Source organism: Bubalus kerabau, chromosome 12 (assembly GCF_029407905.1).
Source record: "Bubalus kerabau isolate K-KA32 ecotype Philippines breed swamp buffalo chromosome 12, PCC_UOA_SB_1v2, whole genome shotgun sequence".
Taxonomy (NCBI): domain Eukaryota; kingdom Metazoa; phylum Chordata; class Mammalia; order Artiodactyla; family Bovidae; genus Bubalus; species Bubalus kerabau.
The window spans coordinates 34,507,019-34,529,357 of record NC_073635.1 but is presented as its reverse complement, the minus strand read 5'-3'; the positions used below and the strand labels follow the sequence as shown (position 1 = coordinate 34,529,357).

The 22,339-nt window shown below is 48.8% G+C and overlaps 1 protein-coding gene across 1 annotated transcript; it reads right to left on the bottom strand.

Moving 5' to 3' along the window:
• Window positions 1–10,279: 10,279 nt before the first annotated feature.
• AMER2 (APC membrane recruitment protein 2) lies at window positions 10,280–13,683 on the bottom strand. The gene is made up of 2 exons (XM_055541853.1): window positions 12,791–13,683; window positions 10,280–12,502 (listed from the first exon to the last, which is right to left on the bottom strand). Exons 1-2 carry the CDS (start codon window positions 13,533–13,535, stop codon window positions 11,619–11,621), a joined length of 1,629 nt encoding a protein of 542 aa, XP_055397828.1. The 5' UTR covers window positions 13,536–13,683; the 3' UTR covers window positions 10,280–11,618.
• Between the last annotated feature and the right edge of the window lie 8,656 nt (window positions 13,684–22,339).

Here is a 22,339-nt window from a genome sequence, read left to right as displayed (position 1 = left end):
CCTGGGATTCTCCAGGCAAGAACACTGGAGTGGGTTGCCATTTCCTTCTCCAATGCAGGAAAGTGAAAAGTGAAAGTGAAGTCGCTCAGTCGTATCCGACTCCTAGCGACCCCATGGACTGCAGCCTACCAGGCTCCTCTGTCCATGGGATTTTCCAGGCAAGAGTACTGGAGTGGGGTGCCATTGCCTTCTCCATCTTTAGTCCTTACATTTGTGTCATTCTGTACAGACCATTTCCCTGAAGCTGGAGATCTTAGTTGTGTCTATTTGGCATAATCTTCACTAAATAGTAATTGCTTCCCAATGTCTGGACATTTGGCAGCTGTGTTACCAAAACACCAAAGGGCTTCCCCAGTGGCTTAGTGGCAAAGAACCCACCTGCCAATGCAGAAGACATAAGAGATGCAGGTTCAACCCCTGGGTCACGAAGATCCCCTGGAGGGAGCAAGGCAAGCCACTTCAGTACCCTTGCCTGGAGAATCCCATGGATAGAGAAACCTGACTGGCTGCAGTCCCTAGGGTTGCAAAGAATCAGACACAACTGAGTGACTAACATACACACAACCCTGTTTTACCCCAACGCCTGTCCATGTGCCCCATGCACAGTGAAGCCAAACCATTCCAAAACATGAGGAGTTGGGTGCCTGTGCCTGAAAAAGCCCAAACTCCCCAAAAGCTTTCATCAAAGCCCTTTTCTAGGAAAGGTGAGGGAGGGGCATGATTAATTGTTATAAACCCCTTGCTATCCGATCCTTTATTCTTGAGGTCAGATCATGGTCAGGTAACCAAATGTTAGTCCCTGTTTGGACAAGAAAAAGCCAGGTCCCAAGCACAGCTGTTGTCCTCCCAGGTCCCGGTCCTGACTGAGAGGAGGAAGAGCTCAGCTGGCAGCTCCCGCAGGGCAAGGTCCCCAGACCCTGCCAGCTGTCACCCCTGAGGGAGACAGGCTCCCAACCCAACAGGCCCTCGGACTCCTCAGGCAGCCATAGAGTGGAGGCCAGGTCCAGAAGGCTGCATACTATGCCTATGCTGTGAGGTGGCAGAGGCAGGGATGGGGAAAGAGTAAGCACTTCAGGGTCTGGGCCCCGGCCAGAGGGCGGCCCTGGCAAGGGCTCTGGAGCCCCGCAGAACACAGCCCCCAACCTGTTTCCTGGGCTGCCCCAGCTCACCTGCTGGCCCTAGGCCAGGTGAACCAGAAGGACCCCAGGAAGAACGCTGGGGTCCGCCTCTTACCTCACTCTCCTCTTGAGGACCACTGTTCCACTGACGATTAACAGAATGGGCTGCTAACAGTCGCTCCTTGACAGGTGGTTGCCCGTGGGAGGGGCCACTGCAGCTCCAACCAATGGCTGAGCAGGACCACTAACGGTTGCTTCTTGACAGTTGGTTGCCCGTGGGAGGGGCCTGAAGCTCCAACCAATGGTTGAGCAGGACCAGTAAGAGTCCTTAGGTAACCATTGCCTGGTAATGGGGAGGGGGTTTGTAAAGTCAAGCACCAAAGTCCACAGTGCTAAGTAAGGTCTGGGCACCACCACCGTCTATGCCGGCTGGAGACTCAACATTTGTGTATGGGTACTCAGTCAGTCAGTCATGTCCAACTGTTTGTGACCCAACATTTAGATAACTGTCTTGACCACCATGGGTCTTGAGGCTGCCAACTTAGCAACCATCCTTGATGTCCTCCACAAAGACAAGGTGTCGTCCCTGAATCTCTCCTAAACACACGTAGGCTTTTCATTTCAGAGCCATGTGTCTCAGAATAACACACTCAGACCTCTCTCCTTCTCGGCAGGCTTCACTCTCTTCATCAATTAAAGCAAGTTCTCTGTTTAAGAAAAGTTCAACTCCAACCCATCAAGTTTTAATTTTTATAAATCTCCCTTTTAGAAAAACAGAACGAGCTAAATTAACATATACAAAAATATGTATTATGTATTTGACACGTGCCTTTCTGAAAGTTAATCATGGTACAACTACAGTGTAGATTAAATCTCATTACCCTCCTTTTATAGAGCAGGAAACTGTGGCTCAGAGAAGTTCAGCAAAGTGCCTGAATTCACACAGCTGGTAATTGTCCAAAGTGAAAGTGAAAGTTTCTCAGTCATGTCCGACTCTTTCCAACCCCATGGAGGTAGCCCACCGGGCTCCTCTGTCCATGGGGACTCTCCACACCAGAATACTGGAGCGGGTAGCTGGTCCCTCCTCCAGGGGATCTTCCCAACCCAAGGATCAAACCCAGGTTTCCAGCATTGCAGGCGGATTCTTTACTGTCTGAGTCACCAGGGAAGCCTGGAATTCAAATTGGATTCTGTTTGATTCCCAAACTCTGTCTCTTTTTACCAACCTCACCACCTCAGAGACTTTAGGAAAGGCACAGCATCCCTGCGCTTTAGTTTACTTATTGCCTCACGAAAGAGGAATTTGGTTTGTTCTTGCGAGGTGACTTCTGTTGAATTCTAGGAAAAGCAGGAAGAGGAGGGTCGAGGACAGCTGGGAGAAGGGGGAGCAGACAGGACGGCGAAATGTTGTGAGTCTCAGGTCTCACTGTTTATGGCTTTGTGTCCACTTACTGTGATTCTTCTTTGTGACGAATCACAGCTCCCTTTGGAAGTGTATGCTCATTGTGTTCTATAGATAAATTTGAGTTTTTCTTCTTATTTAAGACAAATGTAAGCAACTGCAGTATGGACAAGCCCATTCTAAGAGAAGTAGACTTTCAAACAATCTAGGCAGACTTGAATTCTTATTTTTCAAAGTGGTGCAACCTCATTATTCATCACATTAAGTTTCAGAAGTCCTTGGGTTTGAATTACTAGTCAGATTCTATGAAAACATACCCCTCAAACAAAACTGAAAACAGCTCTTCAGAAAGATTCTAATTCACTACTGCCTACAGTCACACGCAGCAGGTGAGTCCAACTCACAGGGGATTATAAGGAACAGAGATTTTCCTAGTAAAGGCTCAGAAATCAGATCACAGTTAGAATAACAAACAAGCTTTCCAAAGGCATTTGCTCAAGCCAAACAGTAACGTTTCACCTGTTCACAAAGTGTGGAAAGAAATATGGGCCTCCTGTTGGTCAAACGTACACACTACACTTAGCACACATGCACCACATACCCCACACATATACACCACACACACAAACTGCACCCACACCACACACACATCACACACCACACACACACACCACACACATACACTATATACACACACCATACACACCTCACACACTTCACTCATATCACACACACCACACATACACACACACCTCACATACACACACACCTCACATACACCTCACACATATACACTACATACACACACCTCACACATACTATACACACCACACACACACTACATACACACCCATCGTACACATACCACACATACCATACACACTTCACACACACCACACACAACACCACACATACTCCCATCACATGGTCATTATTGTCATCACTAGTATAAACTCTAAAAGTTAAGAGAGTGGAAATAAAATTTATCCTGGAAAAATAACCACCAACAGAATTCATGTTTAATGTAAAGAAGCAACAAAATTTATTGACTGAATTAAACACGTTTAAAATGGCAGTGCTGTACTTTCATTTTAAGATGTTTGAATGAAGAAAAGTGCTATTAGTCCAAGCTTCTTACATTCATTAAGAGTGACTATCAAAACCAGCAACATGCACAGTGATACATTTGCACGAAATGGAATTATATCAACAAATATACAAAATACCCAAAATAAAATATTTACAGGTTTAAAAATATAAACATTGGTTCATCTATCCCATTAAACCATTGGAGAGGAGAAAAAGAAAAGACCCTATTGTTATTTAGAATCCTTTTTAAAAACAAGTCTTAAAAACATAGAGTAATTTTAGGAGACAATTTCTGATGTTGGGGGAGTTTAACATTCTATTATAAAAATAATATCTATAAACCTACTAACAACTTTCCTCCTGTGCACAAAAATAATACAGCCAAAAGCTTGTCCTCAGAGATACGTTTGACTTTCAGGAAAACTAATTTTAGAAATATGGAGTTTCTTATTTGGATTTTCTTTGTCTTTATTTTCAACAACCTGCAATTCCCTATATTACACTGAGATATTTTCTATAAATAACTTGGGAAAAACTGAAGTTAGCAATGAGCATGGTATGTAGCTGGAGTCCATTAAAAGATGACAGGAATTTATTTTGTCTATAACATCTAAACCATTTCCCCTGATATTCTTGGAAAAAAATACCACCATCCGATCCTTCATGTTCATCTAAATGTATACAATGTTAGACATTATTTTGTTAGAGTTTTTCCTCTTCTATTTAGAAATAACTCTATAGTGGGGCATATTTGAGAAGGTTTACTAATTCCTCCAGGCACCCTGGGTCCATTTCATTTTATGACATGATAACGAGTCTTTCCTGTGTGTCAATTTAATGCCCCTGTGTCATTTGATCAGTTATTTTTAGTATTTTCTTTTTTAGTGTATTAGGCAGGGATCTGAGAAAATTTATTATGCCTCTAACAACCAGTGACCTAGGTTATGTTTTATTAAAAATGATCTCACATAGTGCAGAAAGTTACTCTACCTAATTATTGAATAACTTCCAAAAATTACCCCAGTTTACTATTCAACACAATGATCACCTGTGATTAAATTCTTTCACTGCTTCTCATTAAAAAAGCATTTCATCAAGCGTGAGCAGCCCATATGTGAATAAAATAATCTCTTTAATTGTGACAGTGATGCATTTCAAAATGATTTTCCCTAAACACTGACACTTGCAACTTCACAGAATCAGAGTGAAAGAAAACAGGTTGTAACCTGCCAAATCTGCTATTGAAATTGCTTTTCTTGGTTTTCATTATTGACAAAGCAGTCATCAGATTATAAAATCTGTATGCAGTAATTGGTGGATATGGCCTAAATTTTTGACTGGCCAAGTGAGGAAAAAAACAAAAAACAACCCTGCTAGCTCCAAGATCTTCCTTTCAGACATGCGTGTACAAAGACCATCAAATAATTAAAAAAAAAAAAATCAAGTCCACTTTTAACTGAAACAGTCATCCTTTTAATGATATCCACCATCATAAAAATCTGGTTTGACTCTTGCAGTTCAGAACTTTGATCAGTTTCTTAACTAAATCATACATAAATTTAATCAGATGTCTAAAAGAGACTTATAATTAAAGCACAAGCAATAGAGTTAGATTTCGGGTCCAGAGTTTGTCAGTGGCTCGCTAAATTGCTGCCATTTTCCAAAAGGAAAAGGTATTTTACCTTTTCCTCCTCCATAGAACAGAACCAAGCCCCACCTTGCCTGATTCTTGTGGACAGAATGTCAATGAAAACGGAGCACCACCTCAGCTCATAATAAATGCACAGCATAGGTTTAGACTTAGAGGTGTGCATGAAATATTAGCTGAATTAATGAACAAATTAGAAAATCCAGGCCAGCATTCAATGAGCAGAGACAGAACGTGGGATGTACTACTTTCGAAAGAGCCAGGAGTTTGTCTCTGCAATTCAGAATCATGTTGAGGTGGGCGTCACTCCACCAGCTACTAGTTCAACAAACAACACAGGATACCCAGAACCAGCCTAGACTGGGCTTAAAGTAGAAAAACAAGTGGAACGTGCTCAGCATGACTGAAATCCTATCAGAGCAGAAGTATCACCATGACAACAGAAGAGAGGTCTGTCTACACTTTTGAAGTTAATCCCAAGAAGGTGTGGATCCCTCCCAAGCAAGGAGGATTGTCTGACTCTAAATGGTACCCAGCAGCAGCCTTCCCCCAGAATGATGCTGAATACCACCATTTCGGACACAAAACCCATTCTCAACTGCATGACATGCATGAGCTCTTTCTCTATTGAAAGTGAGCTGTTGATGAGATTTAGCAGTTCTTAGCGCTTGTATTACTGTAAATCATTAAAGAGTGTCTATCCTTGTCCTGGGTGAAGAGAGAAAAACAGAGGTATGGATGGAATGAATGGGATAGAAGTAAACCAAAAGGATGAATTAGATATGCTCTGTGAGGGAGGTAATATCTCTTAACCCACATGGCTGTGAGAGGACTGAGTAAATATTTATAAAGCTCCTGGAAGGAGCTGGCATGAAGTAAGTACTCGACAAATGTTAATTGTCTGTATAATTACTATTTTTACTTTTAGAGGAATATGTGTGTGCGTGCTAAGTTGCTTCATTCGTGTCTGACTCTTTAAGACCCTGTGGACTGTAGCCCGCCAGGCTCCTCTGTCCATGGGATTCTCCAGGCAAGAACACCAGAGTGGGTTGCCAGGCCTTCTTCCAGGAAATCTTCCCAACCCAGGGATTAAACCTGCATCTCTTATGTCTCCTGCACTGGCAGTTGGGTTCTTTACCACTAGCGCCACCTGGAAAGCCCTTTTAGAGGAATATGTTTGACTTAATCCATACTGCCCTTGTTCAATCTCACTGCATTCTGCTCCAACCCACAGACTATCAGCAAAATAAATAAATAAAAGTATAAATGAAATAAAGGTGTTTCTAATGAATATTAAAAATGTCTGATTCCAGTACAGCTATGTGTGAACTCCGAACTGAATGGGTTTTTATTAAGCACGAGATCCAGTATAAGCCCCTTGAATACGTGTTGCATTGAGTTAATATCAAAATCAGATGTGCCCACTTTGAATTCTGAAGGCTTATTGGCTATTTTAACCTTTTGTTTTTCAGTTTGAGAAAGAATTGCTTTCCATAATCATGAAATGATCATTCTGAATCAGTCCTTAGAAACATTGTCTGGGGAGATAACTTTCCTCGGAAGTGGCTAGTGTTGCAACAAATTGCCTCCTCTCCATGGTCCTCACAGTGAAAAGGCTGTGAGAGGCAATGCACGGTGGCCTTCAGACAACCTTCAGAGCAGGACAGGGTCTGCCCTGAGGAGGGACCACATGCCCAAATCACCTGTTATAGCCCCCTCCCTTCAACAAGTATTAATAAATGTTGGCCTCTGGTTTTCCCACCTGAGAAACCAGGCTGCCCTGTTAGGCTCTGGCTCCTAAACTCCTTTTAAATATTTGTGCGTACAAAATTTAAGACTCCTAAATAAGAACTGTGCTGTTCATCCCTCAGTCTGCCTGGCTAGTGGAAGGGAAGCGAGAATTGGGCAGGGGTATTTCAGTTTCTCCTCTTATTTCACCCAGGTACTTCTAATGGGCCATCCTCAATCACATATGAATGTGAGAGCTGAACCATAAAGAAGGCTGAGCACCAAAGAATTGATGCTTTCCAACTGCGGTGATGGAGAAGACTCTTGAGAGTCCCTTGGGCAGCAAGGAGATCAAACCAGTCAATTCTAAAGGAAATCAACCTTAAATATTCATTGGAAGGACTGATGCTGAAGCTGAAGCTCCAATACTTTGGCCACCTGATGTGAAGAGCTGACTCATTGGAAATGCGTCTGGTGCTGGGAAAGACTGAGGGTGGGAGGAGAAGGGGGTGACAGAGGATGAGATGGTTGGATGGCATCACTGACTCAGTCAACATGAGTTTGAGCAAGCTCTGGGAGGTAACGACGGATAGGGAAGCCTGGTGTCCTGCAGTCCATGGGGTTGCAAAGAGTCATACATGACTGAGCGACTGAACAACAACAGCAGTGGTAAGAAAAAACAGGTAACTGTGATGGTTTTCCTTATGCTTAATGGTGTAAGATTCTTGGATTAATTTTTTATCAGTGATAAGGGGAGCTGAGTATACATGTGAATGTAGAAGGCAAGCACAGGGGGCCACATCCACATAGTCTTAATGCAAGAGAGAAATCTAGAATGTGAGTGAGGACCGAGCTCCACTGTGCAAGTGTCAAAACAGGCGAACACGCTGAACAGCATCCCAGTACTGCTCCCTGAGGTCACCACGGAAACAGGATGGAAACCAAAGGAGAGATCAGAAAGCTCGCAAACCAGTCTCTTCAGCCAAAATTAACTGTAAAAGGTCGCTGAAAATTAATCTGACAAAGAACGTAAATAACAGAAACTCAAAGTTCAGCCAAAGACACCGCCAACCCTAATACCATCTTTCTACTCTGACAACTGTGAAGGTAAAGGGTTATGTGAATATTCATGCAAGGGCCAATACCTGAAAACTATTGCTGAGACTAATGAATAAACCCTTAAACTCCTGAGTCATCACTTTCATAGACATCACACAATTTGTATTTAAATAGGCAGATAATTTGTGGGAAATGGAGCTAAAGGAAGTCTTTAATGTTCTACATTCCATTGTTGTTATTAGATGACATAATGCAAATCTATTTCCTCTAGCGATGATTCAAAATGCTCTAGGGCTAATGGAAGCAAGAAAACCTTAGTAAGAAGCACAGGGGTTCGAACCACACTGCCTAGGTAACACAGATGCTGAAGTCAGGCTGTCTTTGTGCCAAGTTGTTAAAATGACTGATAAATGGAGGGGCAACAATTGATTTGGACCTAGAGGATGAGACAGTTGGATGACATCACCAACTCAGTGGACATGAGTGTGAGCAAACTCCAGGAGACAGTGAAGGACAGGGGAGTCTGGCACGATGCAATCCATGGGGTGGCAGAAAGTCAGACATGATTTAGCAAATGAACAACAAAACAATTGATTTGACTTTTTCCTACAGAATTTGGCCAACTCTTTGACTAAAGGGTCTCAACCAACTATCTTAGCATCATAGATTCACAGGAAAGGTGTCAGCAGCCCATACCCAATCCTTTCCTTTAAAAAACAGCAACTATGGCCAAATTAGGTAAGAGCATTAATAATTACTGGAATGTAAATCTACTAAAATTCTAGAATACAATCTCTATGAACATGACTAAGAGAAAGTAGCCCTTGGCACAAAAAGGCATGACAATCCCTTGTCTGTGGTTGGAAAAGGTTAAGACACAGCTCCCTACATTGGTCTTGATTTCCCATCAGTGACTGAGGCCATTTTATTCATTGCCTGAATCTTTCATTTGACTAGTGTGGATGGAATTCTTAAAGATAGTTTAAAAAAAAAAGGAAAATATATGGGAAAATAATGGAAAAAAATAGTTTAAATCCTGTAAAAATGGTTCACTGACAGGCAAAGGGAAATTAAGGTAAACTTTGCTGACATTTTTCTTTGCTAATAAAAGAAGACCCAACACAGAGGTACAAATGTAGAAACAAGTCCCAAAACTGTGAAAGCAAAACTAGTTTGTTCCAGTGCTTACAAAATAGATAAATAGGTTGTCCTCCTATTACAATATTCTCATCAGTCCTTCAGGGCTTTCTACCCTCCCTGTGCTACTGAACAAACAGAACTCTGTCAGGGATTCAGGCTGGGGAGACTATAACCCCTGCGAAGATGCACAGGAAGAAAATAAAGATCCTTTGTTTTACAGCTAGAAATAAAATTTATGTTCCCTCCCCTTCACTAGGGGGAAATGGACATATTTTGAGTCTAAGTAGTATGATCAGCATTGAATCTAATTCAAATCCCTTTCTCAAGACAAAACTAATCTCTAAGACATCTCCAAGTTCATGGTGAACGCCTTTGTCTGTTGGTTGTGCACAGCTGAGTGCGTGAGCACGTGTGAGCTGCTTTATGAATTCCTGGTGGTGTATTCAGAGTGCTTAAGGCTATGTCAGCCTACGAGAGCTCATCGACAGACATAGGAAATTAAATATTAAAACACTACTTTGAAATAACATTAAGGATCTGACACAACGCAAGAAAAGCCAGTAATCTGAATAATAAATAAATTCAGTCAATCTCTACCACCTCTTCTAATGGAGTCATTGCAGGTTTAAAATGGGGAACAACCTGCTTTGTGCTATTGGCTAGGATTTTTATCCCTTTGATGTCTGTTTATTTTGTGACTTCTTTCATATTATTAAAATAGATCTTCATATACTTGCCTTATTCTTTCTTTTATAAAACAGAAAACAAACTTAACAAGCATGTACTATCAGTTCATTACTTAGGGAACCTCCCTGGAAAATGAGAGTTGGAGAGAAGCGTGCATGTCTTTTATGTGTGTATGGTTTCACTTGAATACGAATCTCCCCGATACCATGAACCATCTCCTAATAGAAGCTCTGATCTTTTGATTAAATACACTGAAATGTTTCAAAGAAGATATTTTATAACCATTAGACCCTAATAGCATTCTAGGAAAGACTTCAGTTTATCATTCAAACTATTGAGGCATATGGTAACCCTTTCTGAAATAAATGCTTCATCTAAAATAACAGAAAACACACATATAAGTAAACCACTTTTCAAAAATAATCTTGGCACACAATGTTAACGATACATAAGTTTCCCAGTGTCATATTCTTAACATATGTGGCTCAGTCCTAAGACATAAAGAAGTCAATGAAAAAACTACATTTTCTATTGTTTTTCTTTACGTGTTCCTCGTTTTGGACTCCTCATACTGAGACACGGTTGAATCCGAAATTTTTATAACCAAGGTAAAAATCTCTGAAAACCAGGGTCCAGGGTGAGAAACAGACTTTTACCCAAGACAAGGCATTCCTTTGGGACATCAACACAATAGATTTTTTTTTTTCCCCTACACTGAAAGGCAGAGAACCCTTATAAAACAAAAAGAGAACTGCTTCTGTTTACAGTACATAAAAGAACATCAATGGTTTGGGAGCGGTTACGGTGTCTAGCTATAAAACCAGATTTTAAACTGGAGGTTACTGACAGATTATAAAAGGTTAACAGCTGGATAATCTGTAAAAGATGCGTTATCTACACATGAAAAGGTTACAGTTCATAAATGCTAAAACACTGTCTGTTGGCATTTAGTGAAATCTTGCCCTGGTCCTCATCTCTGCACTGGGTGGGGAAATAAAAAAAGAGAGAGAGAGGAAAAAAAAAACAACCCTGCTCTGCTGAGGTTTTTATTTCTCCCCAAACAAATGATCTAAATAAACCCACCAAACCCAAACTCTGTGATCATTTAGTGGTAGATATATATCTATTTGCATACCTAGCAACTGAAAGTACAGCAGGTTTTCTGCCCATCAGTCCTGCCTCTGCTCATCGGGTAAGTACCTGGCTCTTTCAGCTTTGTAGGTGTTTCCCACACAGTGATACAGCAAAGGGTGTTTTTTTGTTTTTTTGTTTTTTCTTTTTTTTCCCTGGAAAGGAAAAGGAAAATAAGGAAGTAAAGTGTCAGGAAGAGGAGGGCTCCTCTCTGGTTCTTCAGATGGTTCCTGGAGGCCCGCTGGATGGTGACACAGCCAAATATCATGGCATGATGCTTCCTTAGGTTGGGTTGTCTTATTTTCTGCAAAGGCAAGTAAAGGTGACTTCCGAACGTTCGGTGCAATAAAGAAAAAAAAGAAAGTGGGGGGGTGGGATTTTTAAAAAGGTTAAAAAAAGGGAAAAAAAGTGCTTGAAAAGAATCCTCAGGAAATTATCTGAAGGGGGAATCCCGTTGTGCAGCATTCCCCTGCCTGGGGGCAGAGCTCCTGGGTCCAGGCTCTGAGTGGAGACTGTCGGCAAGGCCTTTCTCTGGGGATGCAACATTTGTCCTAGCAGTTTCCAGACAAAGTTGTATTCCTCGACATGCGACCCCTCCACCTCGGCCTCGGAGACCTCACAACTTTTTGGCACTATCGTGGCACGCCGCGGCCCGGAGGGTGGTCCCAGCCAAGCCCCGGCTGCTGACCCGGCGGACCAGCACCTTGGACACCGGGATTTTGGTTCTGGGCAGCTCGCTCCTGGCTGGTGGCTGGTGCACCACCGGGTGGCTGGATGGCAGGTTTGCCAGATGCTTGATGCTGACCGGGATCTTGGAGTCCTTCAACAGGCTCCCCGGCGTTCGCAGGGGGCAGGTGATGGTGACCGGAGACACGGGCTTTAACCGGGACGAGCAGGATGTCTCCTCGCTGGCAGTGGGGGCGGCGGGCAGGGCCGCGGGGCTTCGATCCGGCTCGGCGGCGCAGGGCTCGTGGAGCGCGTCGCCGCTGTCGCTGTCCCTGGGGAGGCCCGTCTTCCTCGCGCCGCCGTCCTCCTCCGGCCTGGGGGTGGGGGAATCCCAGTAGCCCTCGTCGCTGTTGGGGACGCCTTCCTGCGGCTCCTTGTCCGGGTGCTTGGGCTCTTCCTTCGGGGGGAGCTCCGTGGGGACCCGGTGAAGCCTCCGGCGCTTGACCGAGGACGCGTCCTTGGTCACTTCCGCACACCTGGCTTCTTTGGGGGTCTCTGGAGCCACCTGCGCGTCGGAAGCCGCCGCCGCCGCCGGGGCCGCTCCTCCCTGGGGCCCCTCTCCCTGGTCCTCGGTCTGGGACAGCATGTCCCAGAACTCCTGCAGGTACGAGTCGTCCGCCTCGGCCGGGCTCGCCATCTCCTCCCCGCCTCCCTGGTAGGCCACCACGCCCGGCGGCTTTGTGGCGGGGCCCGGCTGGCCCGGCCCGGGGGCGTGCTTGGCACAGCCGGGCCCGGCCTCGTCCTCGGGGTCTGCGATAATATCTCCGCAGCCTGTAAGAGAGTCAAAGCTTTTCAGTGAAGTCACGTCAGAAAACATCAGACAAATACGATCGGCCGATGGGTCGGAGGGCGGATCGACCGAGGAAGGGTCGGGGGCGGCGGGAGCGCGGCCGCCTTTGGAATCTGCCCGGGGCACCGTCTCTGCCGGCGCAGCCCCGGGCCCCGCGGCGTCCTCGGCCGGCCGGCCCTCCCCGGCGCGCGGCTCGGGCTCGGGGGGCGAGCGGGGCCGCTCGGCGCGCCGCCCGGGCCCCGAGGCGCCCTCTCCCGGGGCGCAGGCCGGCTCGGGCTCCCCCGCCGCGGGCTCACCTGCTGGCTCCGGCTGGCGTGCGGCCGCGGGCGCCTCCTCCTTGACGCACTCCAGGCTGGCGGTGAGCGAGCCCGGCCGCGCCAGGCCGCCCGGAGCCCCCGCGCGCCCCGCCGGCGCCGAGTCCTGGGGCCGCCGGTCCTTCCTGCGCCAGCGCACGCCGCCCAGGAGCCCCCGCAGCCCCCGCTTTTGTCTGCCACCGGCCTTGCCCGCATCGGCCTGCTCCGCCCCGCCGCTCTCGGGCCGCCCGTTCTTCCGCAGGAGCGAGAAGAAGCTGTGAGACTTGGCCACCGAGCCGCCGGCCGCCGGGCCCGCGCCTCCCGGGGCCGCCCGGGGGGCCGCGGGGCCCGGCCGCGCCCCGTCCCCGCCGCCCGCGCGCGGCTCCTCGCGGCGGCCGCCCTCCAGCGCCAGAGCCTCGGCCAGCCCGTCGTGCGTCCGGCTGCGCACCAGCCCCGCCGGCCCCGCGCCCTTGCCGTCCCCTTTGTGTTTGACCCCGAAGATGCTGGGCATCGCGCCGCCCGGCTTCCTCTTCTTGAACAGTTTAAAGGCGGCCTTGTTGATCTTCCCCGACGGCGGCTCGGCGGCCGGCGGCTCGGCGGCGCGATCACAATGCAAGTCCATCTCTACCGCGAGGGTCCCGGCCGCGGCCCGCGCCTTCCTCCCGCAGCCCCCCGCGGCCGCGCGCCCGCCGCTGACAGCCGCGCCGCGCCCGCCCGTCTCCATGGCGACGCGAGCAGCCCGGCGTCAGCGCGGCCCCCGCCCGCCCGCGGTCACCCGCGCTCTGCATCCGCCTGCGGAGCGCGGAGAGGGCTGTCTCCCCTCCCGCCGGGGCTTATATAACGCCCTAACCCACTTCGCGGCCGGCTCGGCTTTGTCCTGCGGCTTTTTTGCGGCAGAGCCGCGAGCTGATTGCAGAAATTAAAGGCCAGTAATCTCGGAATGCAAATTCCATCCTGTCTCACCCACCTTCAGAATCCTCCTCCTGGCTCGCTCTTTCCAGAAGCCCAGTCCGAGGATCGAAACCCCCACATGGACAAAGAAAGCCACGCCAGCACAAAACGCGGATCTCTCCCATCAGCCATACTGGACTTCATGACTCTTCATGCCTTTCCCACACGCTTCATGTCCCTCTTTATCACGGGGGTACCAAGTCCGGCTGCCCAGGTGGCTCAGTGGTAAAGAATCCGCCTGCCAGTGCAGGGGATACAGGTTCGATCCCTGGGGGGGGGAAATCCCCTGGAGGAGGAAATGGCAACCCACTCCGGTATTCTTGCCTGGAGAATCCCATGGACAGAGGAGCAGTCCATGGGGTCACAAAGAGTCAAACATGACTGAGCAACTGAACAACAAACCACTACCAAGCCCTCCAGGCACAGAGGGTATCTGTTTACATCGGTCTTGTCCAGTGTGGAGCACAGTCTCCCAGGGGATATGGAGTCTGTGTTACTGCAGTTCTGATTCTTGCCCCAAAGGCATGGGCCATCAGTCAGATACCAAAAAGCAACTCTCTGCCATGCAAGTGCAAGTTCTGCGAGGTGGAAGTTGACTGGTCCGGTGGTACAACCTTGTCTTTAATCCTAGACTCCAGATACTGGGGCTGAAGTCACAGAAGCCGTTAGCCAGTCTGACCAAGCTAAGGATAGAGCACTCAGTTTGAGACTCTCAGGCCTCCTCCACAGTGCTCCATGGAGTCCAGGCTCTGCCCTCTCCTTTTCCATCCAGCAGGGCCCAGGCATGACTCCTGCTGCTGCTGCCAGCCCTGTTCACCATCTCTCAGGGCTGGTCTGTAGCCACCTCCCCTATGGGGCGAGAAAAAGCCTGGCAGGGTCCCTGAGTACCATTTGGTCTGGCTGCTTAATCTGGGAAAAGGGAAATCTTGTCCCACATAACAGCCCAATCTAGAGATCTTTGCTATGTTCTGACTTTGAAAGTGGCTGCTGATATGGTAATCTTGTCACCTGACTTGATGATCCTTGCTGAGGGATTATTAGCAAATAAAGAAGAAAACTGGAGAAATGCATGAGGAATCATTTGGGAGCCCACCACTGTCATTGCCACCATCAACACCATCAATTCTTTTCTCAGGTGTCTTCCAACTCACCTTTGCCCTGGTTCTCTATCTTAGTGGAGCCGCCAGAACGTAACGTGGAAAAGGCTGGGTGAGGTATGTTGGCTTCAAGCCACAGTGGCTGCCAGTGGCTGCCAGAGGACCTGCCCCTGCCACAGCATCCCTATTAGGGAGACTGAAGGCTCTGTCCTAAATTTGCTTCAGGTCTTTAAAGGGATAATGTTTAATCAGTGAAGTTTGAAGTGATCCTTGACCTGGGACAAACACCTCCCATCCTCTGACCATTTAGTTGCTCTGGACCCCAGCCCCATTGGAAATGCCAGCTCCCCATCCTTGCCCCCCTACAATTCCACCCCATGATGATCCTCCGAGGTGAGCATCAGAAGCCCTGTGATGTGAGAGAAGACCCTCAACTGTGCTCCCACCTGAGGTCCTTGTTCTGGGGACTCTCAAGGAGAGCCCCAACTTTGCTCTGACCCTCACCCAGGGTCCATATCCCAGGCCTGGCCCTGCCCTCCAAGAGATGTCGAGGGCCTTTTGTGAGGTGAGACCAACAAGGTGACATGCACAACTGCCAGGAGAACACGAGTGGGTGCCCCTTGCAGGAATCCTGGCCAGGGGGGTCCCCTGCCCTCATTCCTGGGGGGAGGAGGGGATGCTCTGGGTCAGGGCTGGCAGGATGAGGGCTAGAGGGGTCTTGGCACAGAGAGTCTCAAGCTAGATTGAAGTCCTTATGTTTTCTTTATCACATTTTGGTTCCTGATGGCTTCCCTGGTGGCTCAGATGGTAAAGAATTCACCTGCAATGCAGGAGATGTGGGTTCGATCCCTGGGTTGGGAAGATTCCTGGAGAAGGGAATGGCAGCCCACTCCAGTATTCTTGTCTGGAGAATCCCATGGACAGAGGAGCCTGGCAGGCTACAGTCCATGGGGCTACAAAGAGTCCGACACGACTGAGTGACCAACACTTTCACTTCACTCTCATTTTGATTCCTGACTTCCTCGAATATCAGCTTTCACTGTGGATTGATAGCTGTTCTGAGTATGTATGTATTCAGAGGAGAAACTCATTTTTAATGAGTAAATGCAGGTGTAAAAAGCCCAGCATGACTCGTGATTTTCCGCATTAACCGGGTGCACAGCTGGGGCTGCTGAGGGGACAGAGGTCAGTCTCGAGGAGCAGGAAGCCACAGGGGTTCTGGAATGGTCGGGGAGCTCAGCACACGAGCTGGTCTGGGCGCAACAGGTCTTCGCTCAGACGACGTCCCCTCAGCCCGGGCCCCATGGCTTTGTACCTGGATCCTGGAGCAAGAGTGCCCAACAGGAGACCAAATGAAAGCAAAATGAGTGCTTCTCTGCAATGCCCAGGGGCCCAGGCGCAGGAGCCAGGCGGCAGGGGGCAACGCTGCATTTGGGCAGTGGCCATGCCTCTCTGGTGGCTTCTGGTGATGGCTGCAATCATAGCGTCCCTCGGCTTCTAGACACTCTGTGCTAAACACTGCCCCCATCCACACAGTGTTGTCTGCCTCTCTTCTTATAAGGGCATCTGTCTCGTGGGTCAGGGGCCCACCTCACTCATTCCAGCAAGATCTAATCTTAATTTACATCTTAGTCACATCTACAAATACCGTTTCCAGTAAGGTCACATCCCCAGATGCCAGGGGTTACGACTTCAGCATGTCTCTGGAGGGACACGACATCCCCCGGGACAAGTGTTTTCAGCAGTGCTGACAGCACCCACCACACCTCGGTTCTTCAGCTCGGTCACCAGTACCCTGGACACAGATGTCCACGTTGGTGACTTCAAGTGGGGCCTGGGCTGCTCCCACAGGTGGGGGCCTTTGGCAGATGTCAAGGTCATGGGTGGCACTTGTGGAATTCCCAGCAATGAGGGGACAGCACCCCTGCCAGCCAGTGTAAGCAAGAAAGTGGGGCTGGGCTTGATGAGTAGGTCTTGCCATCTGTCTGTGATACCCCCGGGTTATCCAGGGGGAACTTAACCCAGTGATTCCCTTTTCCTCCTAGTCTGCTGTCTGGCTGGGGCTACTCTTACAGAACATTCAGTGCAAAACAAACACAACATTGTTAATCAACTGTACTCTTATATAAAATAAAAAGTGTTTTTAAAAAGAAAAAATATTCCACCCCAGATTGTAGGGTGGGGCAGGGTCTCTCCAGACTCTTGACACCAAGGTGGCCAAAGGAGAGGCCAAAAACAAGCAGAATGAGGTCAGGTAGCAGAGGGCAAGTGGACAGACGCCAAGCTTCATGCGTGGATGAGCGCATGTTGGGGAAGGCCAGGCTTGGCCGCGGGAACCATCTAATCCTGGTGGGGATGCAAACTAGACCAGAGTTCAAGGTGTGGGCCCACAGGTGTGCATGCAGAGGTGAGACACAGGAATTCACGAATGTGAGCCTGGAGGGGCTGCAAATGACCAGCTAAGCCCAAGCCCCTGGCTCTTCACTGAGCTTGTGCGCCTGGCAAAGGAACTCTGCTCCGAATCAGCTTCCCGCCAGGAAGCAGTATCACACATGGGGTAGGTCCAGCCTTCTAAGCAGACACAGGTCACCTCCAAGCCCAGGTACACCCTCTGCTGTCCCTCACTGCCACCTCTGCTGGGGGAATCCCCTCGTCACTACCACACGGAGGCCTTGGGTGGTTGTTGACTCCCTTTCACGTCCGTCTCAGCGATTCCAGAAAGCTCCCCTGCTTCCCCCACCCCTGCCCCATATGATACTACCTCATCCTCACCTGCCAGGATGGCATGGGGACACACACAGGGACGCTCAGCCCATGGGGTGTCCTAGCCCCACTCCTTTGGGGTTGACCTGGGTGCAGGGTTAGCCACACGCTTCAAAGTTTATTTTGCAATAAACTTAGCTTCTAAAGGTGAGTCTTCTCTGTCCTTCCGCATGTCTGCCTACCTGCTCTAGTTTGCCGGCTCTGTCCCATCCGCTATGCACAACATATAAACAGCCGCTCTCACGCTCTGTCCCAGCGCGTCTGAGCGCATCCCTGAATAGGTGCTGGCCGTCTGCATCTGAACCACTGCTGCTGTCACCTGGGGTAGTGTTGCCCCGCCCCACCCCACACAGCTTAGGATTCCTATGCACGCTTTCCACAACGGCGGGGACCCCAGGTCCTCTGGGTCTCTCTGAGCTGCCGCAGATTCCCACAACACCGTCAGGCTGTTTTCCACCCAGCATCCATCATCTTGCCCAGGGCCCACCCCCCAGAAGTGGGCTTTGACTTTGGGGAAGCGAAGGCTGTGAGGACAGTGAAGGGTGTGGTTCTTCCCCAGCAGGTATGCGGCTCTATCAACTCAATCAGAGGCTGATGAAGCTCTTTCTGGGGCCACCGTCTCCCTGTTTTGAGTCACACAGGTGAGTGGGTTACTTCCCGTGGTGTTCTAGGTGTTACTTGGAATTGTGCTGGCTTCTAAAACAAATAGCTCCCCAAATATCATGACTCAACCCTATAGAGGACTACTTCTTGCTCAGCCCCCGAGTCCTGGGCGGATGTTCAGGTCATTGGAGGAGGTCTCCTCCACAGGATCTGCAGGGTCCCAGCTGTCTTGCCCCCCTGTCTTCTCTGGGGTTTGGTTGCCATCTGCATCCGGCTGATGGGAGGAGGGGAAACACCCTGGGAGAAGCTCCGACTGAGACACAGTGCATTTCACTTCCTTTCAGGGTCTGTTGGTGACAACGAGGCATGTAGCTGCATCTAGTGACAGTGAGAGTGGGAGATCCCGTCTCAGCCATGCCTGGCTGCGTGCCCATGACTGTGGAAGGAGAGAAGAGATTCAAGCGGACAGCTGGCAGGATCTGTCACCCATCCACCCACCCCCAGCCATGCGAGGAAGGAAGCCTCCCACCCCCAGGGGTTCACCTGCCTTCCTGCCTCCTCCTCCGTGAGCCGTGTGGGAGATCCCAGGACCTCTGGGCCCACACCCAGTTCTCATGCCCTGTAGCCTTCTCCTTCAAAGAGAATATTTTCTGTTAAAAAACAGTTGTATCTAGAAAATGTTCCAAATGGGCTTCTCAGGTGGCTGAGTGGTAAAGAATCTGCCTGCCAATGGAGGAGATGTGGGTTTGATCCCTGGGTCAGGAAGATTCCCTGGAGAGGGTTATGGCAACCCACTCCAGTATCCTACCCGGAGAATTCCATGGATAGAGGAGCCTGGTGGGCTGCAGTCCAGGGGTCACAAAGAGTCGGACATGACTTAGCAACTAAGCAGCAACAACAATAAAATATTTGAAATAGACTAAACTAACCACCTGACCATGGTTATCTTAGGAAGGGTCCCCATGCCAACTTAGCTGTGTCCATTCAAGTTTATGGAGCATCTACTGTGTGCCTGGAGGTTGGCAGAAATCAAGCATGATGCCAGCCCTGGACACTGACCACAAGACTCATCACTGTGACCCTTATTCAGTATGAAACTCTCCACTTGGCCAGACTGACATGACCTGGTTCCATCTCAGTTGTGGACCAGTGATGGGGCCTTGGCAGTTTGCATGTTAGATTTCTCTCCTTTGGGGGAAAAGAAAAAAAAAAAAATCAAACCCTATGTTTACCTCCAGGGTGGGTTAATCCCCAAACAGCCCAGCCCAGTGCTTGTGCCCAGACACTGGCCCCTCCTGGGCTCCCTCGCTTGGGGCTTAGCCCCTGATCCGGCTTCACGCGGTTCCCATTTGTGTTTTCTTTGCCATCCACCACCACAAGGGTGCTTTTTTCAAAAGACAGACATCTCAGCAGATGAATTCATTCTGGGATGTTTCCCGGACACACACCAGTGAGCTCATTAGCCCAAGCTAATACCAGGAGGCTTTCCCCCCTTTTTTCCTTTTTCTTTCTTTTTTCCTTTTAGTTTGCAGCAAAGAGCAGGACCACGTGATCTCCTCCTCCGGCTCTCACTAGTTCGGGCAGCCAGGACTAAAATCACCCGCAGGAAGGGAGGGCTGGGCTTTCTAAACACGCCTGCTTCTTAGGAGTGTCTGCTTTTGTTTAGCTGATGACAGAAGCACATACAGGAGATTTCTAGGTCAGCTACTCTCTGCTCTAATGAAAGAGAAATCGAGCCAAAGAGCACAGCAAAACCGTGGCCCGGCTTTCTGGAGTGCCTTGTCTGATTACCCAATGATTACGGCTCAGACAAGGCAGGGATTAACCCCTGAGGTGGGACAGATGGGGAGCACTCTTAAAGCACCCTACGGGGGCTGCAGACTGAGTAGCAAAGTGACCACCTGTCCCCGTCTCTTGGGTCAGCCTGTCCTCATTTGGGGCCCCAGGATTGCTGTCCTTGAGGCCCATGTGTGAAGCCAGTGACTGCCCCTGGCTGGCTCAGGACCCCTGCCCTCCTGTGTCTCCGTCCCCATTTTCCACTCTACCCTAGAATGACCTAGTAGAATTGTTCAGCTGAACTGCCAGTGACTTGGGGCTCGGGGCCTTTGGGACCAGGGCTGGGACACTTTATCAGATTGTAGCGGATGGGATGGTTTCCATCCAGGCCTCCTTTGCTTTGTGAGCTTCTGAGTGGGCAGCTCCTTCCTTTCCTGCCCTCCAGGGGCCACCTGGGCTGCTTTTGTGTCTCGGAAGCTAGGGACGCGTGAACTGAGATCCGTTTCATGTTTTGGGCCTTTTTGCTCCTGCATTTGGGAGGTCAGGACAGTCCGTACAAGTCTGGGCAAGGAAGTCCAGGGTGACCGCACAGGCAGGAGGTTGCTCTTAGCAGCCCATTCAATAATCAATAAACTATCAGACTCTTTGATCCTATAGAAGTGGTGATGTGACCTCGTGAGGATGGGTCCAGGAACATTCATGCTTGATGAGAAGACATTATAGGAAATTGAACATGTTGGGTGATCTCAAATTCGTAACGATTTAGCCAGATGAATATTTCTTTCTTATCTCTCTAGCTCACGTCCGCTCGGGAGTAGTGCATGGAGCAAAATGAGGGCCTCTTCCACTGGAGACATGGGACAGAGGACCTCAACCCTGTGACCAGCAGCCCACGCACAACTGCAAGGCCCCCAGGAAAAGGGCCTCTCATTCCCCAGGCAGCTCACTCCTAGTCTGGAGATTCCATTAGAAACATTTTTAACAGAGTTGAATTATTTTGTATCTTATTATTATTATTTTGTATCTTCCATCCCTTCATCCTCATTCTACCCCAAGTTTTATGGAACAGGGATTCTCCTGTGTTAAATTATTTAATCCCAACTGTCATCACATGTTTTACAGAAGAAACTGGGAGAAAGAAGTTTCATGATTTGCTCCAGATCAAATAGCCAGAAGGTGGCCAAGCAGCTGGCTCCAGAGCCTAGCTTCCAAATCACTGTCTGGTATAGTTATTACTAAATAATGTTTCTCTCCAAAACCTTTGTTGTTTAAAACAAGGCTCATTGGATTGGCTCAGAATTCTTTGGTTCAGATATTTCAGCAGGGCTTCGCTGGGTGGATCTTCTGTCCCGCTGGTACCAACTGAGGTCCCTCGAGGACTGCAGTGTGATGGCACTAGAACTGGCAAGGACAAGCTGAAAGGTTCCACATGAATTTTGCCAAATGACAAGTGAGTGCTTCTTTTCACGACAACTGGACCCCCAAAGCAAGCATTTCAACCTGCAAAGGCAAAAGCTGTATGCTTGCTAAGACCCAGAAGTTACCTGACCCCACATCCACTGAATTCTATTGATTTAACAAGTCTCAAGGCTGCCCAGCTTCAAGGGGAAGATAACCAAACTCCACCGGTTTATCAAAGAATGGCAAGGTCATAACACAAAAGAACAGGTGAGGTGAGAGAGGCCATCTAGGGTGTGGCTGTCTAGGGAAACACCGTCTACCAAAACCATGCCACCACACTGCATCTAGAAGAGAAGTTCATGCAACTTTCAAGTGATACCTCTCCAGGTATGCAAAACTCTCTCTCAAGTCTCTCTGAGCCTTCTGTTTGTCAGCTTAGCCTTCTCCTTCCATCAACTGTTCCTTATAAGGATGGGACGCACGCTGTCCTTCTCTGACACACCCAGAACATAGTGTCTGGTTCCAGGCTGGGTCTCAGCTGAAGGACCATCATCCGTGTGTTATAGCTGTGGATGCTGCACTGGGAATTGTACACTCTCACATGGCAGTTCTGTCACCTGAAATTCTCCGTCCCCATGTTGTACTTGTGCAGTTGTTTCCAGGGACCCAAGTTAAATTCCATCTTATGAAATCCAGCCTGGCCCTCTGATTCATGCAGCCTTTCTGGATCTCCATCTTGTCTGCCACTGTATTCACGCCCCTTCCCAGCTTTCAGTCAAATGTATGTTTGATTCACAACTCACCTCCTTCTTCTACATCTTCTGCTACATGACCAACAAACCTACTGGCCTGTTCAGAGACAAGAACGAAGCTCTGAGAACCACCACTCAAGCCCATGTTACATGTTACAATCTAGCATGAATCGGCAGCTTTGCAA